The sequence below is a fragment of the Salminus brasiliensis genome, chromosome 6 (genome assembly GCF_030463535.1).
Source record: "Salminus brasiliensis chromosome 6, fSalBra1.hap2, whole genome shotgun sequence".
NCBI classification, from domain to species: domain Eukaryota; kingdom Metazoa; phylum Chordata; class Actinopteri; order Characiformes; family Bryconidae; genus Salminus; species Salminus brasiliensis.
In genome coordinates this window covers 8,520,367-8,540,949 of record NC_132883.1, presented here as the reverse complement: position 1 = coordinate 8,540,949, position 20,583 = coordinate 8,520,367, and the positions used below count along the sequence as shown (strand labels likewise).

The window sequence follows — 20,583 nt, the reverse complement described above, 5'->3', positions numbered from 1 at the left end:
TCAGTGCTTCCTCCATGTTCCTCAATGATGTCTGAAGTGTGGCACCTCTGAGGATTCCTTTTGGTTGGTAACAATCCGAGGTGACTGTTCCATGTAAAACGCCCCTCTATACTTCAGGAAAGCTGCGAAAAACTCTTTGTCCACAGGATATGACAGAATATTTACCAGCATATCAATTTGCACAGGATTAATGATGAAAACAGTCATAAAACTGTATGAAACTGTAACAGTCAGTGCTTCCTCCATGTTGGCGCGGACAGAGCAAAGACATTACACAGTCAGAGCAGCATGACATATTTATGAACCCAAAACTCATGTTTACGAAAAATGCCTATAACTGAAACAGACAAAAACGCACAGGCCAAATCAGTCAACTGCATGTTTTGTTCCAGTTTGGTTCAGCTGAGGTGGTCCAGTTGGTTTACAAGAGAGCGGATGATGGTGAGAACAGATGATAAAAGAGACGTCATCAAGCTTAAGCTTTTAGCGTAGCACGGATCCCTGTTTGCTTTCTGTGACTCTTGCTTCATGCCGTGCTGAGTTCGAGTTCCCATCTGCGGACACTGGCATAGATAAAGATACAGCTTGACTTTCTAGCACCCCATTAGAGGTGTTGGTATCATTATAAATTATACAGAAATATTAGAAGCTAACCCAGTTGGTAATTAGAGAGAAAACACAAGCTATAGTGTAAGGCTCAGTATTGCTCACGTGTGATGCCTCATAACTAAATTCGGGAACAACAGATATAGAAATTGTCTTTGCCTAAATTTACAGGCTTACTTAGTAGTGAACAACCTGCCTTTTAAAAAATACACCTCCAAGTACACCGTCTCTATTTATAGTGGTATCTGTAGCTCACTCCAGCCTTGATTATAGTAATTAACGGTGATAATTACACTTGCCTATTTCATGCGCATCTCCTGACCAGTACATTAGGTCACTTGTCAGATGCTTTCACTTGATTTCCAAGTGGTGTCTTGCTCTCTTTAAAATAAAGAGTCTTCATCAAATGGTTTGAGTAAAGCCATAGAAGGACCAGCATGGTCAAGAACCTTTTGAAGGTTTAAAGAACCATCACTTGATCACATCTCCTTTACAAAAATGGTTCTTTGTTGAACCAAATGTGGTTCTTTTATGGCATCCCTTGAAAGAACTATAAGAAGATAGAGTGTGGACAGATTTGGAGTCTTTCAGTGCGACTGAAGCAGAGCATAGTTACATTACAACCAAGAACCTTTTAAAGCACCTTTTTTCAGAGTGTAGCCAGATCTTGCAGTGTGACTAAGGCAGACCATGGTTTAATTATGACCAAGAGCCAGAAATAAAAATGATTCTTTATCCTCCTGAGACCCAGACTTTTGCTTGGTGCGCATTTTTAACCCATCAAGTATAAAAACTAAACTTAGTCTTTGTACAAGAAGACATTTTTGCATATGAGGCCAAAGGGTCAAAGTTAAAAAAAAATGTAAGTATCTTGGTGCAGAGAAGCAGAAATGTAATGTAAATTTGTGGACGCAGGGTCTCAAGAGGTCAGGAGGCTTCTATGGTATCGATCAAAGAACCTTTTGTAGCAGCTTTATATTTAGGAGGGTTCTGTATGGAACCAAAGGTGGTTCTTCTATTTAATTGATCAAATGATTGTTTAAATGCACCTTAAATAGTTTAAATGGTTCTTTCTGAACAGTTTTGTTCTTATATTGCATCTTTCAAATAACCATTTTATTTTAAAATGGTACTTTATGGAACCAGAAGTGGTTCTTCTATGGCATCGCTCACAGAATGTCCTTTAGTGTAGGCAGATAGCAGTCTTGCAGAGTAGAGAGCAGAGCATGGTTCAGTTACAATATAGAATCAAGACTATCAAGAACCAAGAACAAAAATGGACTTAATGGAACCAGACATGGTTCTTCTATTGTTTTGATCAAATAACCATTTGAAGCACCTCTTTTTTTCAGATTGTAGGCAAATAGGAGTCTTGCAATATGGCTGAAGCAGAGCATGGTGTAAGTACAACGAAGAACCAAGAACAAAACTGGTTCTTCATGGAAAAAAGGTGGTTCTTCTATTGCACCGGTCCAATAACCATCTGCACCTTTTTTTCAGAGCGTACGCAGATGCAGAGCATGACTTAATTACATGCTTTGCCATTTATGGTGTTTCAGCCATTGAGGCTCGGTCCACTCCCTTCCATGCTGACGCTGTAGCCAGACCCACAGTGTCTGGCTTTATTGGGGTCACATAGATCCAGACACTGTCGTTTATCTTCGGAGTAATTACACTGGCAAGTGAAATCTGATCAGGGTGGTATTTTAATATCAGACATCAATAAGTCTGCAGAACGTTCTCTCAGTCATGTTCCAGCAATTGTGTGAGGCTGGGATTGTCTTCTTGCCCCTACATGTTCTATAGATGATGCCTCTTGAGTATTAGAGCAGTTCTCCAGGAGATCCAGGTTACAGGTGGGCTGTTTTTGGCACAAACTAGACGTGTGGGTCAAGGGTTGTTTAATAAACCATTCATTTTATTAGAACAGCTGCCAAGTAATTCAGGAACAAGTCACCTTATCTCCCCAGAGACAAACACATACACAGAAGCACAGACACATACAGTAGGTGTACACACTGCGCACGCACACACACAAACCACACACACACTCAGACATACAACAGTTCCTCACGAGTCTTTATCAAAGCGTCAGCTTGCAGTCAGCGCACAGCATGAAGCCACAGACAGCTCTCTCCCCTCCCTTTCCTCTCTCTCTCCTCTGCTATCTCTCTCCCTCACTGTCTCTCAGTATCTCTCTCTTTTGCTTCATTTTGCCTCTCTCTCTCTCGCTCTCTCTCGCTCTCTCTCTCTCTCTCTCTCTCTCTCTCTCTCTCTCTTGCTCTCTCTCTCTAACCCTCCCTCCCTACCTCCACGTCTCGCTCTCCCTCTCCCTCCTCTCTCAGCGGCGCTCCACACTGCTCTGCAGCTGTCCTGACAGGAGTGCGCTAATTCCTCTGCCGACTCGCTCTGCACTCTGGTTCTCTCTTTTTCTCTTTCTCTCTCTCTCTATCGCTCTCACTCTCTACCCCCCCTCCGTTCTGCGCTTCTCCCCCCCCCCCCCACACCCATCAAGTGGCTTAGCTGAGGTGGCTGAGGAGGAGAGGAGTCGAGCCACCCTGTGCTTCCCCCAACCCCACCATCGGCCCGTGCTGCTGGGGGCCGGAGCGGATTTCAGCAGCCGCAGCGAGGGAGCCGGACAGGGGCGAGGATGGCCCAGCAAGCGACCGTGGGCCACCAGGACACGCTGGCCGTGCCGCCCATGCCCAAGCATGTGGGGCTCAACGAGGACCTGGTGAAGATCCTGCGGGAGAACCTGCTGCAGCAGGAGCGCCCCCGCGGGCACCGCCGCTCGCCCGCCTCCATCTCGCCCCGCCTGTCGCCCCGCAACTCGCCCCGCCTGCTCCGCCGCATGCTGCTCAACAACAACATCCACAAGCAGAGACGCTTCACCGTGGCACACACATGGTAGGAGCCAGAGGGGGCCGCATGCACTCTTGCATATTGGCATCGTTGTAAAGAGAAAAAAAATCTGGTATCTCTGGTGACTTTATAGAAGGGGAATGATGTTGAAGCTTTAACAAGGCACAGATTTCATTAATCCATTATTTACTTGTATAACTTCATTACAACTTGGTTGTTTTGCAGTGTTTTGCTGGTGGTTACCAACTAAGCCTTAGGATGTGAAGGATCAGTGAAGCTTAAGGGGTTAACTTACCATCTTTTCAGGTTTGAAGAAACTTTTGAGAGATTTGTCTTGTAATCGCAGTAGTACCTTCTGTTTATGGGAGGCAATGGTTCACCTGAAATTTGGCTCTCTAATATACTGCTGTGAACTGCAAGGTATTTCCCCTTATACAGCCTTGAAAATGGGTCCTTTTTAGGAGAGGGGATCCTGCTGGTGTTAAAGGGGCATGCCTGTGCTTTTTTGTAGGGTCTGCAATATGTGTCCTTGTCTGCTGCAATCTCACACGCCACAAAAAGAGTTTCTTGAGGCAGGAGAAGCTGTCACGCTGCAGTAGATTTGTTGTCCTTCACTAAATTGACTTAGTAACCTTGTCACCACCAGATCTGTTACATGCCAGTCCCTGCATTTTTCACAGTGCTACCAGGGGAAGGAGCGATGTCTGTATCTGTCCGTGAGCACAGCGGCGCATTATTCAGAGAGGGCACGAGCAAATTTGAATGCGCATTTCCCCTTTTGATATCACCGCCCATTTCAGAACACCTGGTCGACTCGCCCCTGCTGGTGAACATATCACGCTGATATAAACGCTCGTGCCCAGTCTGTCCCTGGGGGCTGCCTTGTGGGCCTTCCCCAGGGATTGGAAAGAAAAGAATTCCATTTAGCCTCCCATGTCTTCATGCCTCCCTCCTCTTTATCCCTACATTGTCTTGGTCCGCGAGCTGTGCTAAAAGAGGCGGTGGAACTAATTGTTTCTTCAGTGGGATATGCTGAGATATTTGGACTGCTCTGTGGAGTCTCTTCATTTTCCATGTTTTGCGCCACAGATTGGCTAACATTCTTCACAGTTAAATCGTCATGATGCTTTGATAGAGAATACAAAATTGCAGAGGAGTCAGAATTTTCACAATGCTGGTGATAGATCCCTAAGCACTTAATTCCTCTAAAGGTCAGATCACAGAAAGACATATGATTTTTTTGTGATAAGGTTTTGGCTTTCTATGAAGACCCAGTAATGGCAATGAGGAACATGTTGGGTGCAAATCAGCACATAAAGAGAACTGAATTGTTCAGTCTTACCACTCAATTATTAATAATTATAAATAAAAAGATAATATGTAATATTATGTCATTATGTAATGTTATGTATTTATTTCTCAGTTTAATAAACACATAAAGGTCATTTTGAATAGTATTTGTACACTGATCATTTTGAATAGTAGGGGTGGGAGAAGCACAGTGTTTGTTGCAATTTCATTTATTGATTTTCTTTTTGATTGTTTTTCACAATTTTTCTTCCAATTTATAGCTGCTCACCCATAGCACTACCAATGCTCCTGACACTAGGAGGGATAAGAACACCGGTCTCCTCCGATGCTTGCAAAGCCAGCCACCTCGCTTTTGGGGGTGAAACATGGTCCAAGCAGGTTCCAGGTGGGCTTGGACATTGTACAATGTTGTTACTGCCCCATTGTTACAGCCCAACTTATTCTTACATGGGTCCCATGTGCAGTGTACAACTCGGATGGGGCCTCATGTTTAACCCCCTACTGGTTCCGTCACTGACCCAGGTGGGAGACTGGTGGGCATAAATATGTGGGCCAACATGGAACCCATGGACAAAACCTTCTGGTTCTCAGTTGAGCACACATGGTCATGGGTTATTTGAGTCAGGCAGGGTTCTAAGCACTGACAATATCCACCACGTTATGTACAGAAAAGCATAATATGCATCACCATAACTAAACAACTAAATATTTGTCATAAGATATGATATATAATATATTGCCCAACTTTAGTACATAGTATACATATAATGGCTGTAAATGTGTTGTAGACATTGGGTCTGCTGGTTTCTAGCCCCACCACTGTGAAGATATCAGAGTCCATACATTTTCTCGGCATGAACCATTTCACATCAAACCACTCGGAATGACAAACGTTGAATAATGCATTCGTGATCATGGTCTGTGCTTGACCTGTGCTTCTGCCCAGTCAGAAACCCTATCCTTCACTTCCCAGCCTGTTTCTGTTTTGTTGCATTGAAGGGTTGTGCTATTTATAGAACCGCTTGGTAAAAAAAAAAAAAAATCTGTTCGTTGGATTGATCATCATGGTGTCTTCTGGTATAGAGACTTCTTAAAACCACTTGGCCCTTCTGAGGCTGATGTGGAGCCTGTTATCCAGTGAAGATCTTTATGCAGTGTGCAAGGAGGTAATCAAGAAGGCACAGCTTGAACTCATTAAAGACATGAAGGTTAGTGTTGCTGCTTCCGCTCCTGTTGCTATGTGCTTTGCCAGCATCATGCAGATGCGTTGACTCAGTGGGAATGTGCATCATTTACAAAGGTATGAGTGATTGCAGATGTGTACTATGTATTTTATGTGCAGATGTACTAGACACTACACATACATCACATACATAAAATGCTGCTGATTCTAACTTCTGTATCCATAGCATTGGTGAATTCTTCTTCCAGTAAGCGAACACTCTAGATGGCTTGTCTTGCCAGTTCCCATTATGCAGATGCAGAAATGGCAGTACTTAGGCTGGGGCATGGGAAATGAGGTTATTTCCCCCAACACAATTTGTAAGATCTGAAACAGATGACCCTACAAATGACATCAAGCAATTGGGTGCTAAAAAATGGCCACAGCAGAGGATGAGAGGTGTATCCTGATAGTATTTATTTACCTGGCTGAGGATTTAGATGATAGTTTTACCAGGGCAGCTCCAAGCTATTTCACCTCCGCTCGGCAAAATGCCACCATCAATCAGATGAAATGGAGCCTGGGTTCCGGGCCGCCAGGGGAGGAGATCTCAAGGATGGTGCTTAATAGAAATGAAAAGCCCTCATGTGGGTGTCCGTTTGCGAGAAGCAGATGGTATCTGTCCAGTGAAAATGTTGTGTAACTGCTCATGACACAAGGGCAGTGATGACCATGCTTTTGTTTTTCAGTTAACGTCCGCTATAAATTAAGCTTAGCGTAAACTGCGCAGACTGATGTTCTCCACAGTGAAGCCTATGCAGCATGGGATTTGTGTTGTTTACTCAAAGTGATTTGCCCAGCATTCGGTTTAGATGACATAAACCCCTTGCGCAGTTATTTGATGTATTTGTCCATAACGCTAATGAGGTTCTCATTAGCGTGTGAGCAGACCAAACGATACTTGACATGTACCAGATCCCATATTTGAAAGAATCGTCCTTAGACTCAGGTGTCCATTAATTATTGAAAAGTTTCACACCAGGGTGAGGCGCGTGCTCCTGGATGCCGAATCAACGCTGCAATAAGCTTGTGCAGTCGGATGCCTGTCAAATATTTTCACTCTAATGTTAAATAGAATTAGAATGATTCTGTGTAGCCTTGCATACAAGCTGTTCGCTCTCTCTCTCTCTCTCTCTCGCACTCTCTCCCACACACGCACTCACACATCCACAGTCACGATTCTATTCTTCCTAACTGTCCGTGCGCTCTGCTGCTCCTGCATTCAGCTGCTGTGTTCACAAATGACTGGGGAAGGTGCTGGAGATTTATCAAGGGCTTGTGATTGAGGTGAAAAGGGGAGAAAGGAGAAAGTGCATGCTCAGCTTAAGCCTGAGGTCATGCATGCCTGGAGCAGGTGAGGGGGAGGAAGCTTTAACCCAGCCTCAGCCTTGTGCCTCACCCTCAGCTGAATCTAGATGAGCCTCACCCACACACCACCCCATTGCAGTTCAGTTTAACAGTTCAGTGAAATTCTGAATACGGAGCTATACACTGCAGAAATCAAAAGTTTGATATGATTCATGTTACATAATGATCAGTTGCACAATTGCATGTTTAATTACGTAGTTAATTTTAGAACTAATTACATTTGCATGTGATTTACATTCTGGAGCAAACTCTATTCAGTTTCAGATGGTAGGTAAATTCCCTAGATGTGTGTGTGTGTGTGTGTGGTACCCTGCGATGGACTGGTGCTCTGTCCACAGGATATAGCTGCCTTGAGTCCAGTGATTCGGACCCACCGCAACCCTGATCAAATGGATAATGGAAAAGAAAGTGTATTGATCATAACTTTTTATAACATTCAAATGATCCAATAAATGTAAACACAAATGTGTTTTTATTGTTTTTTTTGCTCCTTTTTTTTCCCCAACTTCGACTAGCTCTACCTCTATTATATGTAATGCTCCCTAGCAAGGAAGTTCAACGCTAACAGCGTTCTGTGTAACAGTGTTGTGGATAACTGAGACCGCCTGAGCGAGTGGGTCTCGCTCTATTTTACAACAAACTGGTGTGGTTCATTTACAGTATGGACACAATATGGACTAAAGGCATCTAAATGAACCAAACACAGAGTTGTGCATGGGCTCAATCCTGCCTGCAAAATCTAGTATCAACCCTGCACAGGTGAGTCTCCATGCAGACCTGCCCACATTTCTGTGCTTTAACTTCAAGTCAAGTCAAGTCAAGTGTTGTTATTGTCATTTCAGCTACAGTGAAACGAAACAACATTCCTCCAGGACCATGGTGCAACATAGAAAGTGCATACAAAACACAAGTGCAACACAAACAAGTGCGGACAGACAACACAACACAATGCAGCCAGAGAATAATAAATAATTGCCGGTAGTGTGCAAATTCTGCAGTGTGTAATAAATATTGAGTCCAGTGAGGTAGTAAAGTTATTAGTGCAAATGCTTTGTGCAAAAATGCTTCCCATTTTATCTAGGGTAAGTGGCTGGAGAGAGAGAGTGTGTGTGTGTGCATGTAACAGAAAAGACATCAGTTCAGAAGTTGAGTTGAGTTGAGAAGTCTGATGGCTTGGGGGAAGAAGCTATTGCAGAGTCTGGTCGTGTTGGACCGGATGCTGCAGTACCTTCTTCCTGATGGCAGGAGGGAGAACAGTCTGTGTGAAGGGTGGGTGGAGTCATCCACAATGCTGGTTGCTTTGCGGATGCAGTGGGCAGTGTAAATGTCCATGACTGAGGGGAGAGAGACTCCCCTGAGAGACTCAGCTGTCTTCACAATGCAGTGGAGGGTCTTGCGGTCAGAGGCTGTGCAGGTCCCAAACCAGGCAGTGATGCAGCTGCTTAGGATGCTCTCTATGGTCCCTCTATAGAAGAGGGTGAGGATGGGTGGAGGGAGACAGGCCTTTCTCAGCTTCCGGAGGAAGTAGAGACGCTGCTGGGCTTCTTCTGCCTGATGCTTTAGTTTAGCGGTACTGTGTTCCAAACCATACACTACAGTGTTTCACAACTGGCCAGCATTAGAACTGCATTCATTAGTGCAGTGGCTTTAGTAAACATTGGGATACAGACGTTTTTGCGTCTTATAGGACCCGTGGACTCACCTGCCTTTAGGCCGATTTCTGCTTGTGCATCGAGTCAACATAGAGTCTATGGCGGTTGCTGTGCCGTCCACCTGCACTTCTAAGATTTAAATTTTTTATTATAATTTTTTGTTCCCGTTAGTTATTGCATGGATCACGTAGGACCCGTGGACTCACCTGCCTTTAGGCAATGTTTTGCTTCTGCTTCTAAATCAACACAAAGTCTACAGAGTCTAGCCTGCCAAATGGCCAACGCATGCAGACCTTCACTTGTAGCCTTCTGTCATATGTGCGCCATACATCGCCTGTTTTTCCTTTTGGTTCGATTGCAAATATGTCAGTATGAACGCAAAGCAAACCAGGACTCAAATCTAACAATGTATGATTTTCTTGCTTGGTTCGGACCATGGGAACCAAACTACAAGCACTTTTGTAAGTCGCTCTGGATAAGAGCGTCTGCTAAATGCCTTAAATGTAAATGTAGATGTACAAGTAGAAATACACCCCAAGTTGCTCTGGATAAGAGCGTCAGACTAATGCTGTAAATGTAATTACTTTTTTTTTAGTTCTGGAAATGTGACACATTATTACATTACAGTCACCAAATTAGAATAGAATAAAAATCACATTCCTCATATGTCTCTAAGAGGAGTGTGTTAATTATGTGCAAATTATATACACATTTTCTCACTATTTATTATCCATGCCTTTTACACCAATATAAAGGGTTGGATAGAAGTCCCTGCGCTGAGGACGAGAGAGCCACAGCCTCAACTAAGTACTTGAATTGCATTCAGGGAAAGTTTACATTTTTATTCACAAAGGTTGTATTTACAGGGAGCTTTACTGACAGCTGGCTGCGTCTGCCTGAAGGGCAGGGATAGAGACACGACATTTAAATGATGTTTACTGTGTTTCATTCTTAATTAAACATGTATTTTCTCTTGTACTTGTACAGATGTGTGTGGGTTTCAAAATGTAATACCAGACTCTTTCTAAATAAGGAGACTGATCACTGGTAACACTCAACATGTGTCTGTTTACACCTTACAAACAAAAAGATATATGTATATACAAAACTACAATGAAAATACTGTTTGTGTGTGTGTGTGTGTGTGTGTGTATATATATATATATATATATATATATTGCACATAGTATTTTATATATATATATATATATATATATATATATATATATATATATATATATATATATAGCATTATTATATTATATATATATTAGTATTGCATTATGTAATGAGATTACTTAAGAAAGTAATTGATTAATGAGTAATTTCTGGGTCACATGAATGCCACCGTATTGTATTGGATAGCAACACACTATTGGAGTGATGGGGGGGGCAGACAGGCAGAGCGAGGCTAATGACGCAGTCTTGGACCTCTGGCTACAGATGTCTGCAGCATCACCAGGGATTGAACTCACGACCTCCTGATGATGAGGCTGATGCTCAGATGTCTGTGCCGTTCGGGAGCTCTGTCTCATTGCATTACAAACGAGAAATAATTAAAGAAAATGTCAGGAAGAGAGTTTCATGGTGTGTGCACGCAATGGGGGGATCTAGGAGAGTTAGAGTTCCTGCAATAGAGGCCATTCAGGCTGCCTCTGCAGGAGCTGATTTCACTGTGCGTTGTTGTACAACAGTGCGCTGACTTTCCCATGCCTTATTTCAAGCATTGATCATCTCCCTTTATCTGGATCTAAAAGACTACACACACACTCATACACATACACACATTTTTTATATATATATATATATATATATATATATATATATATATATATATATATATATATATGAAAAAGAACTGAGTAAGAGCTGCCTCTGTTGACTTTGTGCGGTAGATCTATGGAGGAGAGTTCAGCATGGATGAAAAGCGTGAGTGTGCTGTGCTGTGTAGGAAAGTTGAGAAGGTGCCCGAGGGCCCGCGGAGATGCTATGCGTGGGAGGAGATGGACTTCAGCAGCAGAGCTGCCTGAGCAGAAGCCTCCAGGGGACTGGAGCATGCGATGACATGCGCACAAATACCCTTAACGGATGAGAACGGAAGCGATAGAACCTGGCTCAGAGCGCACCATCATCACACTGTTCCGTGCCAAGCTGTGGTGCTCCCTGCGGTGGAACGTCGGGTGCAGGGGTTTTGCTGCACTAACAGGAAGTGATAAGCTTGATCAAAGCGATTGTTTTCTCTGGCAAAGGATTTAGAGCAGCTGTCAGTTGGAGACAGCAGAAGGTCATCTTTATGAACCGTCTACTATTTCTCTGTAGACTGATGGTTGACGTCAACGGAATAAGTGGAATACGATTTTTTTTTTTTGGTTTGGCTTGGTTAGGCTGTTCGTTCACCCTAGGCAAAACAAGACGGAATAACATCCGCGAAATTAAAGAATTGAACAGGACTGCGTCTCAAACTGAGTGCTAGTATGCAGTGAACATATTTACACACGCACTACGAGTAGTTTGTTCACACTGGGAACAGCAGGTGTAGTGTACTGTTAACAGGGAGTTCAAGAAGCACACATCAGCAAGTGGTGATTATGGTGGCTGGGAAAAAACTGTTATACTACGAAAGAATCATGCTGCTTTGTCATCAGTAGCTGGAGCCCAGGAGAGCACAATTGGCCATGTTCTCTTTGGATGGGTAGATGATGCTCTTTCTTTCATCTCATCACTCCCATTATGATTCTGGCATCTGTTGGCTGATGTGTCAGAGCTGGAGACCCAGCACTTACCTCTTGAGCACGGTCACGGCCTAGTGATGGTATATTGGCGGCAGTTTAAAAAAAGGGGGCTGCTGCCTTTACATGTATTAGAGGGACTTTAGTGCAGTGTAGTCTGTACTAACAGACCCTACTAACTACCTCAGGGGGGACTATATGACACTCGACCAAACTGACTTGCATGACTGTATGTTCAAAATAAACAAAAAAGAAATCTAGGGTAGTCCTAAATCTTTCGGGATATTATTTGCTTTTGTCCCGTTGTTTCAAAATTCCGACTTTAAATGAAGTAGGCATAGTGTTAAGAGTGTTGCATGGTTTAGCATGTGAGCAGAGCAAAACGAAAACCTGGTTTTAGATCAGAGGGGGTTCCCGCTGCTTCCAAAGTGCATTTTACATGACTGTGCATATCAAGAACGTTCGCATGCTCACAAAAACCAGAAGATATGCGCTGTAGAGGCACTCAAAGCTTTGCTCAGCCGTGATCATTAGATGAAGTGCAGTGGTTAAACATGTAATCTCATACTTACTCGTTTAAATAACACATTACCTTACAAAATTCCAGGCACTAGACAAGTATATCTGTCCTAATGTTTGTGGACACCTTTTCTCATGAATGCATTCAACTACTTTACGTTGTACCCATTGCTGACACTGATGTGCAAATGCGCACACACACAGCTTGTCTAGTACTCCTAGAGACGTGTAGCCAATAGTATAGGACTCTGAGATAAGCAGATAAATCTGCACCTATTGGCACCATGCCTAATGCCAGGTGTGGGCTATAGGGGTATAAAGCCCCCCAGCATTAAGCTGTGGTGCAGTGGAACTGTGTTCTCTGGAATAATGGTTGGTGCTCCATCCAGTACTTTTGGGATGATCTGGAGAGTAGGGGGTTTGGTAGGGTGGTGATCATCTAACATCATGACATTACTAATGCTCTTGTCGCTGAATGCAATCACAGCAGTTTTCCAAAATCTAGTACAAAGCATTCTTCCCTGGACAGTAGCAGCGATTACTCCAACAAAAGCAGGATAAACTCTTTTTAATACCCTCTATTTCAGAAAAAACGATGGACGAGCAGGTGTCCAAATACTTTTGTCCATATAGTGTAAAGTGAACAGAGCCTGATATGAACTAAAAATGCCCAATTACAGGTTAAGACTTGATGATTAGCTTATCCTAGCGCTGGCAAAACTAAACTTCAGTAGCTTATTTGCAGTGGCAGACCAACTGCAGACATTTAGCCTCGAGTGTATTTGTTGAGCGCTTGATTAAAGTGTCACTTTGGTGACTGATATCATCTGCTTAATGTCACAGCTCTCTCATTTCCACATGAAAGGAAACTGGATTCCCATTGTTAAGTGATCTATGAATGTCAACACACCTAATACGCTCAAAACATTACCTTTGCCTGCTCTATCAAGCGGGTCTCTTCTAATTGCAGCCGTTCCTTAATTCGCTGAAATTATTGGGTGTGCTAATCGTTTTACACATCTGCAGCGTGTTCCATATTGATTAAGTGTGATTATGCAAATGACTTCACTACATCACCCCCCCAACAGACGCACCCCTCTATGTAATTTTCCCAGTAATGAACAGTAAATGAAGTCAGAATTTGTACAGATAAAACTAAATTAAAACCAGTCACTTCTGAATTGTTAATCAACTGCGAGGATTCTCTGTCTGCGATGGTGATTTAGACCAAAATAGCTGTTAAAAGCTTTCTGACATGGAGGCGAGTGTCACTCGGAATACAGCAGGACACGCTGGCCTCAGCATCACATTATGATAATGATTTCATAGGGTAGCCTTTAGTGTCATTATAGCTCCGGTCAGGATGTTTTTTATGGGTGTATTAGATATGCATTCACCAGTTTTAGCCTACTCAGCGTCTATATGTGCAGAGTATAAAAAGCTTGGTATCAGAATATCTTGAAGTGTGCTAATAGTGTTTTCACTATGTAGCAAGCTGTTCTACATGGGAGTGACTGAACCCTGCAAATGAAACAGCCACCCTTGGGTGAGGCGCTGGTTCTGCAGCAAACAAATGAAGTGTGAAATCGACATGGTTTGTTGCATACTGGCAAACTCAGTAGTCAGAGTTGCCATGACAGCAAAAACTCAGAGAAAAATATCAAATCAACCAAAATGATGTGCATCTGTTCTACAGGATCTGTTCCTAAAACATTTCAAACATGGTGTAGCCCTTATAATGAATGCATTCGGCTACTTAACGTAGCACCCATTGCTGACACAGATGGCTGTATTATTTTATCCCTCTGGCCAGTTACCCAATCCCAGTTCATGTTATCTCCTCCTGTCACTAGCAATGAGCCCAACACTAGGAGGGTGATGACTAGACTATCACGTCACCTCCGAGACGTGAAGCCAGCCACCGCCGACTGCTGCGGTGGAGGAAAGTGCGGCATCCCAGCTCTGTTCCAAAAGCTAACTGATGCCTGTGCTGACCAACATCACACCAGGAGTGAAGTGGGGAGGAAGTGCCATCAACCTACCAGACTCCGGCTGCTAAAGGCAACGTAGAGAAGTATTGCCAATAGAATTTGAACCCTCTGGAGCAGATCAACATGAACCTTTTGGCACCATGCCTAATGCCATGCATAGGCTAGAAGGGTGTAAAGCCCCCCAGCACTGATCTGTGGAGCAGTGGAACTGGTGTTCTCTGGAATGACAGGTGCTCCATCCAAAAGTGTTCACTCACCATCCTGACCTCACTAATGCTCTTGTGGCTGAATGAATTCAATGAATTCTCACAGCAGTGCTCCAAAATGTAGTAGAAATCCTTTCCTGCACAGTAGAGAGAGTTACTCCAACAAAGCAGGCTAAACTTTATATATATATATATATATATATATATATATATACCCTTGATTTCGTAAGAAACAATAAACGAACAGGTGTCCCAATACTTTTGTCCATTTAGCATACACACTTCATATACATGCCAGACAAAATGCAAAACCCACCAGCAGTAAAACATTCAGTCCTGAACTTCAAGGTTTCTTCAACCTCTTCACATCAAAGCTACTGGTCTGGGCTCAGGTTTTGACCTTTGTCTAATAGTGAATGGGAGTGTCAAGCTGATCTAAGATCAGGCCTCTCTCTTCTCTCTCTCTCTCTCTCTCTCTCTCTCTCTCTCTGAGCTGCTTGATGAACGTGGGTCCATAGCTGCAACATAAAAAGAGCACTGGCGTAATGAAAGTGAGCAGGGTGCTGGGAGCCCAGATGCTCCGCAGCTCTTTCAAGGTGCTTTCAGAAGAGTGATTAAGCAGAGCACTAATGAGGCGAGATGTCCCTCCGTTGCCCAGCGCCTTTGTTCTCACCATTCATAGCGCAAGTGAAGCTCGGTCTTTGATAGAGACCAAACCTAAGCTTTGTTCCTGTACCACAGGAGCCTCTCCTGATTTAGCCACACATACAGAGAGCTGTTGAAAATCAAGGAACGATTTTGTTTGAGATGGAAATTACACTAAAAACAATCTTGGAGTTTCTGGCCACTAACACAGTGGGCTCCAGGTGGGTGACGGTCTAGCACTGGGCTTGCTCCAATTAGTTTTAACAAAGGGTCTTCACCATAATTGCTGATAATAATTGGAGAAAACACAAGATGTTCTAAAGCTGGTTGCCCGTGGTAACTACAGTTCTCAGCAGTGGGAGTCAGAAGGAGAAATGTTGAATTTTTTTTTCTCTGCCGATGGATGTGCTGGGACTCTTTTCTGGGGGTATTAAGCAACAGTTAATGATTTCTTGTCTCTTGTAATACATTCAGAGGGAGAGACTCTTTGCTTTAGCAGGTCCTACAATTCATTGCATCAAATCCTTCTGATGAAGCCTTTTTTGCTGGGATGGACCCCTGTCCTTGAGTCATAGAACACTTTACAGCCCCTGTTAGTTGGAGTGGCAAAACATTCTGCAGCACGGCAACGTTTACTAGACAAAACCGGCCAAACCGAGAAAGAAACAAGCCATTATCTGCTCAAGTTAAAGGCAGTTGGACTCGAACAAATGGTCCATAGATATTTATGTGTAGCCAGAAACGTCTAACTAACTAAGGCTCAAATCACACACATTTAGATTGTCAGACACATTTAGTAGACTGGTTCATCCATATTTGCTTGCTATCCCTTATAATCAAACTTGGCATGTCTCTTAATGCGCAACTGCGGTGGGCTTTTTTTTTTTGCCCACCTGTTTTCAGAGTGTGACTTCACCAAACAGTGAGCTCCCACATGTTTGGGTGTCTATATTCCAATCCTTTTGCTTCTCTTTTCTTGAGCTTTCAGCAGTTTATAAAGGGAGAGGTCCAAATTTTAGCTTTTGGCAAGTCCTGGATACCTAAAGAGTTAGCATGGCATTATTCTCTTAATTACTTTTTAGTATAATAATTAATGCAAACCAGTAGGTTAAACATTGATTTATTATTGGAACACAGTAACCTGAATTACATGATACTATTGTATATTAAATAATGTAATGAGGCTACAACCCAGATTGCCATATGAATAATACTACCTATATGACATAAATAACAAAGTGAGTGTAGCAAATAAGTGATTGATAGAGAACCAGGGAGAGGGTCTGGGGTGTCCGTGTGCGGAGCCCCAGGCGACCTACTCCCCTGGGATTTGCTCCCTGAGATCCTGACTGATCTCAGATCCAGCTTTTTATGTTTTAAACAAACACTGATCTTACCAGCCAATCCAATATGGCCACATGTCCCACATGCCATTTAACCCCCGACTGATTAAAATGGCTCTTTTATAGCCTCATAAAAATATAACGCCATAACTGCAGTTAGACATTTACTACTATGCGCAAAAATGGAGCAATTTAGAGGTTGTGTTACTGTCAGCTGTCCTATAATGCTGTAATATTAATTATTAGCCACTAAAGAATGTTCTGTAACACCAGATCTCTACATCCACGCACCACAACCACAAGCACTCTTCAGTTTACACCTTTTCAATTTGTGATATACTGTTTTAGGCCACTGGATGCAACATTCTCCTGGCCGTAAGTGGTCAGACGTTGCTGTCTGATTGAGCAGCTGTGCTGAGCAGCTGTGCTGGCTGCATCTAGCACCAGGTAGTGATCAGGGTGGAGAAAGCCCTCACTGTGCAGCAGATGAGGCTGGAGTCGGCTGTTTCTCTACGTGCTGTGTCATAAATTATCCCCAAGTCTCCCCTGCTCTTTACCCTTACTGTGCAGTGGATGACATTTTTAGCATATCTGATCTTGTGCAGTGTGATGCTATCAGTAAAGTCCTCTGGGGCATGTTCAGTAGACCTCAAACACCATTTTCTAGTCTAGAATCCACTGCTAGAGCACCATTACATATAGACAGTAGTGTGAAACAATTAGGACACGTCTTGGATAGCTTTAGTCTTTTTTAACGTATTTAAAGACATGGTAACTAGTAACTAGACACATAGAACTGAAGAAATGTCAAATTAAATCATTTGTGAAATGTAATGAATAGAAGTGCAGTTTTCCTGCACTTACTTCTTATACTTACTTAAAATGGCTAAAATTATAATCAGCTGCAGATTATTAGAACAGGGTTAGAGAGGATTTTGGAGGAGCCTGTCTTATTTAAACCTCAGATATTTAGTTTGGTTTGCTCTTGATTGTTGAAATGAGTTGGCAAAGTCACCATGGCCAGATCCACAGAGCACCCTAAGGTCCTCACAAAGAAGGTTGTAGATGCAGACGAGTCTGCACTGTTAAAAGTATAAGATCCTTGGGGAACTTTTGGAGGTTCTTACATTTGAAATCGTGAAGGAACCTTTTATGGTGCTTTGAGGAACCTTAAAGAAAGCTTCAAATTAAAAAACCTACTGGAGAAGTTCAAGGATCTTATACTTTTAAGATTTTTAAACTTATACTTTTAAGGGATTTAAAAAGATCTCAGAACAACTGAAAATCAGCCGTTCCACTGCCCACTCAATAATTTACAAGTAAAACAACTGCCAGCAGGGCTAGGTCAGGCCATCCTAGCAAGTTTAGCGTAAGATCAGACCAAAAGATATGTAAAGGAATCCTAAAATGCCATCACAGGACCTGTGATTTGACAGTTGATGTTAAATTACATGCATCTACCATCAGAAAGGGACCAAACAGTTGGATTTTTATGGGAGGTGTATGAAGGGGAAAGCCCTTACTAAAGCTAAAGGCTTACAGCTTAAGGTTTCTGGGTAGAACTCACAGTTGTGAGATTGGATCCATGGATGGTGATTATTTTATCCTTTATCCACTGCATTGGCGGGTATTGTCTGTGCAACTGCATGCACTGAACCGTGTAGAAATACATGCATTGCTGCACTGTTATAATTGAGTCGAGCACATTTCTGAACAGTCAGGTAAACGTCACTGTGGTCATCATAAGGTGCATAATGTAGAGAGGAAGGATCGTTTGACAGGGGTGAAGGGAGAAATATGATTTATGCAGGCTTTGGAGGTCACGCTCTCTCTAATCACATCTTCATCTGAGGAGACAGATGACAGTCCAGCAGAAACCATGCCTTATTACTGGAGCCCTCTAATTAGGCAGGAGTGCTCGAGCTGTGCTGAGGTCTGCTCTATCGAGGTTTGCTCTTTCTTCGATCCCTTTCTGCTGACGCTCCCAATACAGTGCCTCTCTGCTGCCTGGGTGAGTGTGTTTCTGCTGCAGGCATGTGTGTGTGTGTGTGTGTGTGTGTGTGTTGCTTATGTAATATGGATGTGCAGGTCTGTGAATGCATCGTTTGCTTGTGTGTATGTGTATGTGAGTGCAGTGCGAGGCTCACTCATGGGGTGATAATTGCTGTGCGCGTCCTCACCACGGGAGCATGGGGAAGGTTAAGTGTCTGCCTAATTGCCTGATTAAAATATAAGGTTGCTGGTGTTGTGGTTTGATTGACAGCCCTCTGCACTGACAAGGTTGTTTGTCACCATCCGTACACAATGACATCACTCCATCGCAAATATGCACCAGAGCATCACCCAATAGGCTTATTTAACAGGGGTGGCTTTTTGTAACCCCACAATGTATTTATATTAAGCTGCAATTGTATTGCATAATGATCCCACAGGTGTTTGCGCTCCTTGAAGGGTGCGTGTAACGCAGATGTCAGGCCTTTTTTCAGTATGCCATCTCTTGGCGGTTCTCTTACAGTTGATTCATTGCTTGACATGTTGCCTTTTGTTGGTGTTGCAGAGGCCTCGTTATACCTGGCACTGCAGTAGAATGTCTCCAGTATCCATAGCACTCAGTTCCCATTCCTGTGAGTTTGCATTCATAAGGCATGCGTTTAAAGGTGGATGCATGTGTGATGAGAATGTGATCTGATGTGCCTGTCCTGCTTCTCAGGTGGACAAGCTCTCTCTCCATATGAGCTCCACCTTGGCAGAATACATAGACTACAATATGCATTTAGAAGAAGCATCAGCCCTCAGACTTGTAGGACAAACGAATGTTGATTTCTCATAATTAGAATAGGGTGTAACGTGCCTGGCTGCGTCTGGGTGCTGTACAGCGTTTGAGCAAATACTGATTGGTCATCATTAGTGATTAATCAGATAATGATAGTATTGGGACACCTGCTCATTCATTGTTACTTCCCAAATTGGGGAAGGCTATTAACAAGACTTTTGTCCTTGTCCAGGGAAGGATTACTGGAACATTGTACATTGGAGCATTGCTGTGATGATTTGATTGCATTCAGTGACAAGAGATTTAGTGAGGTCAGGATGGTACATGATCACCACCCCACTTCATCCCCAACTCCCCAGCTCATCCTGAGAGTATTGTATGGAGCACCAAACATCATTCCAGCGCTCCACAGCTCAATGGAGACTTTATACCTCTCTAACCCACGACTGGCATTAGGCACGGCAATAGGTTCATGTTTATCTGCTCTAGATAGTCCTATTCTATTGGCAGTACTTGTCTATGGGACTAGAGAAGACGTGCGTGTGTATGTTTGTACATCCGTGTCAGCGCTGGGTGCAGCATAAAGTAGCTGAAGGCATTCATTAGAAGGGGTGTCCACAAACATTTGGACATAGTGATAGGGCACCTTTAGTATTTGATCAGATCATTATTAGTTATTGATCAGATAGGGAGAGGACACTATAAGCGATTGATCAGATAGTGACAGATCATCGTTAGTGGCTGATCAGATAGTAATAGCACCATCAGTGATGGATCAGATCAGATTTTCTTTTTACCACCCAAGTCATCCTGGACACATTCAGTGTTGCTGAGGTCTGGACTCTGGGATTGTCTGTCCATTTATTCAGAACCAACAACATCATAGATCATTTTTCTTTCTGATCATTTCTTGATTCATTGATCTTGATCATTTTTGTAAGTTGAACTCCAAGCTCTTGTTATTTCACTTTTATTGAATTTTATTTAAATGTACTCTGCCTTATCTAAGATTTTACAAATACACTTTATGGAGAACTATTGGGACACCTTCACATTACACCTACAGGAGCTTCAATGAAATCCTATTCCAAATCTATAGGCATTAATATGGGCTCTGTACCCCTTTGCACCTCTAACAGCAGGTTGGGAGCTCTGCAGTTATTGAGTCAGCAGAGTGTTGGAGACCGATATACACTATGCTCCTCAGCACTCGGCCACCCCGCTTAACAATACCAATTCCAGTTGATGGTGGAATATCTTGGAGGTAATACATTTCACCACCTGACTTGCTGCACCGGTGACTCCTATTCCAGTACCACGCTGGAGTTCAGTGAGCTCTTTAGAACCACCCATTCT

The 20,583-nt window shown here is 43.1% G+C and overlaps 1 protein-coding gene across 1 annotated transcript in view; it reads left to right on the top strand.

The window, feature by feature from the left end:
• Positions 1–2,936: 2,936 nt before the first annotated feature.
• pde4d (phosphodiesterase 4D, cAMP-specific) overlaps positions 2,937–20,583 on the top strand; it is a 112,957-nt gene continuing 95,310 nt past the window's right edge. Inside the window, exon 1 of the mRNA XM_072681513.1 lies at positions 2,937–3,513. Coding sequence (XP_072537614.1) covers positions 3,257–3,513 — 257 coding nt within the window. The 5' untranslated portion in view covers positions 2,937–3,256. The remainder of the gene's footprint in view (positions 3,514–20,583) is intronic.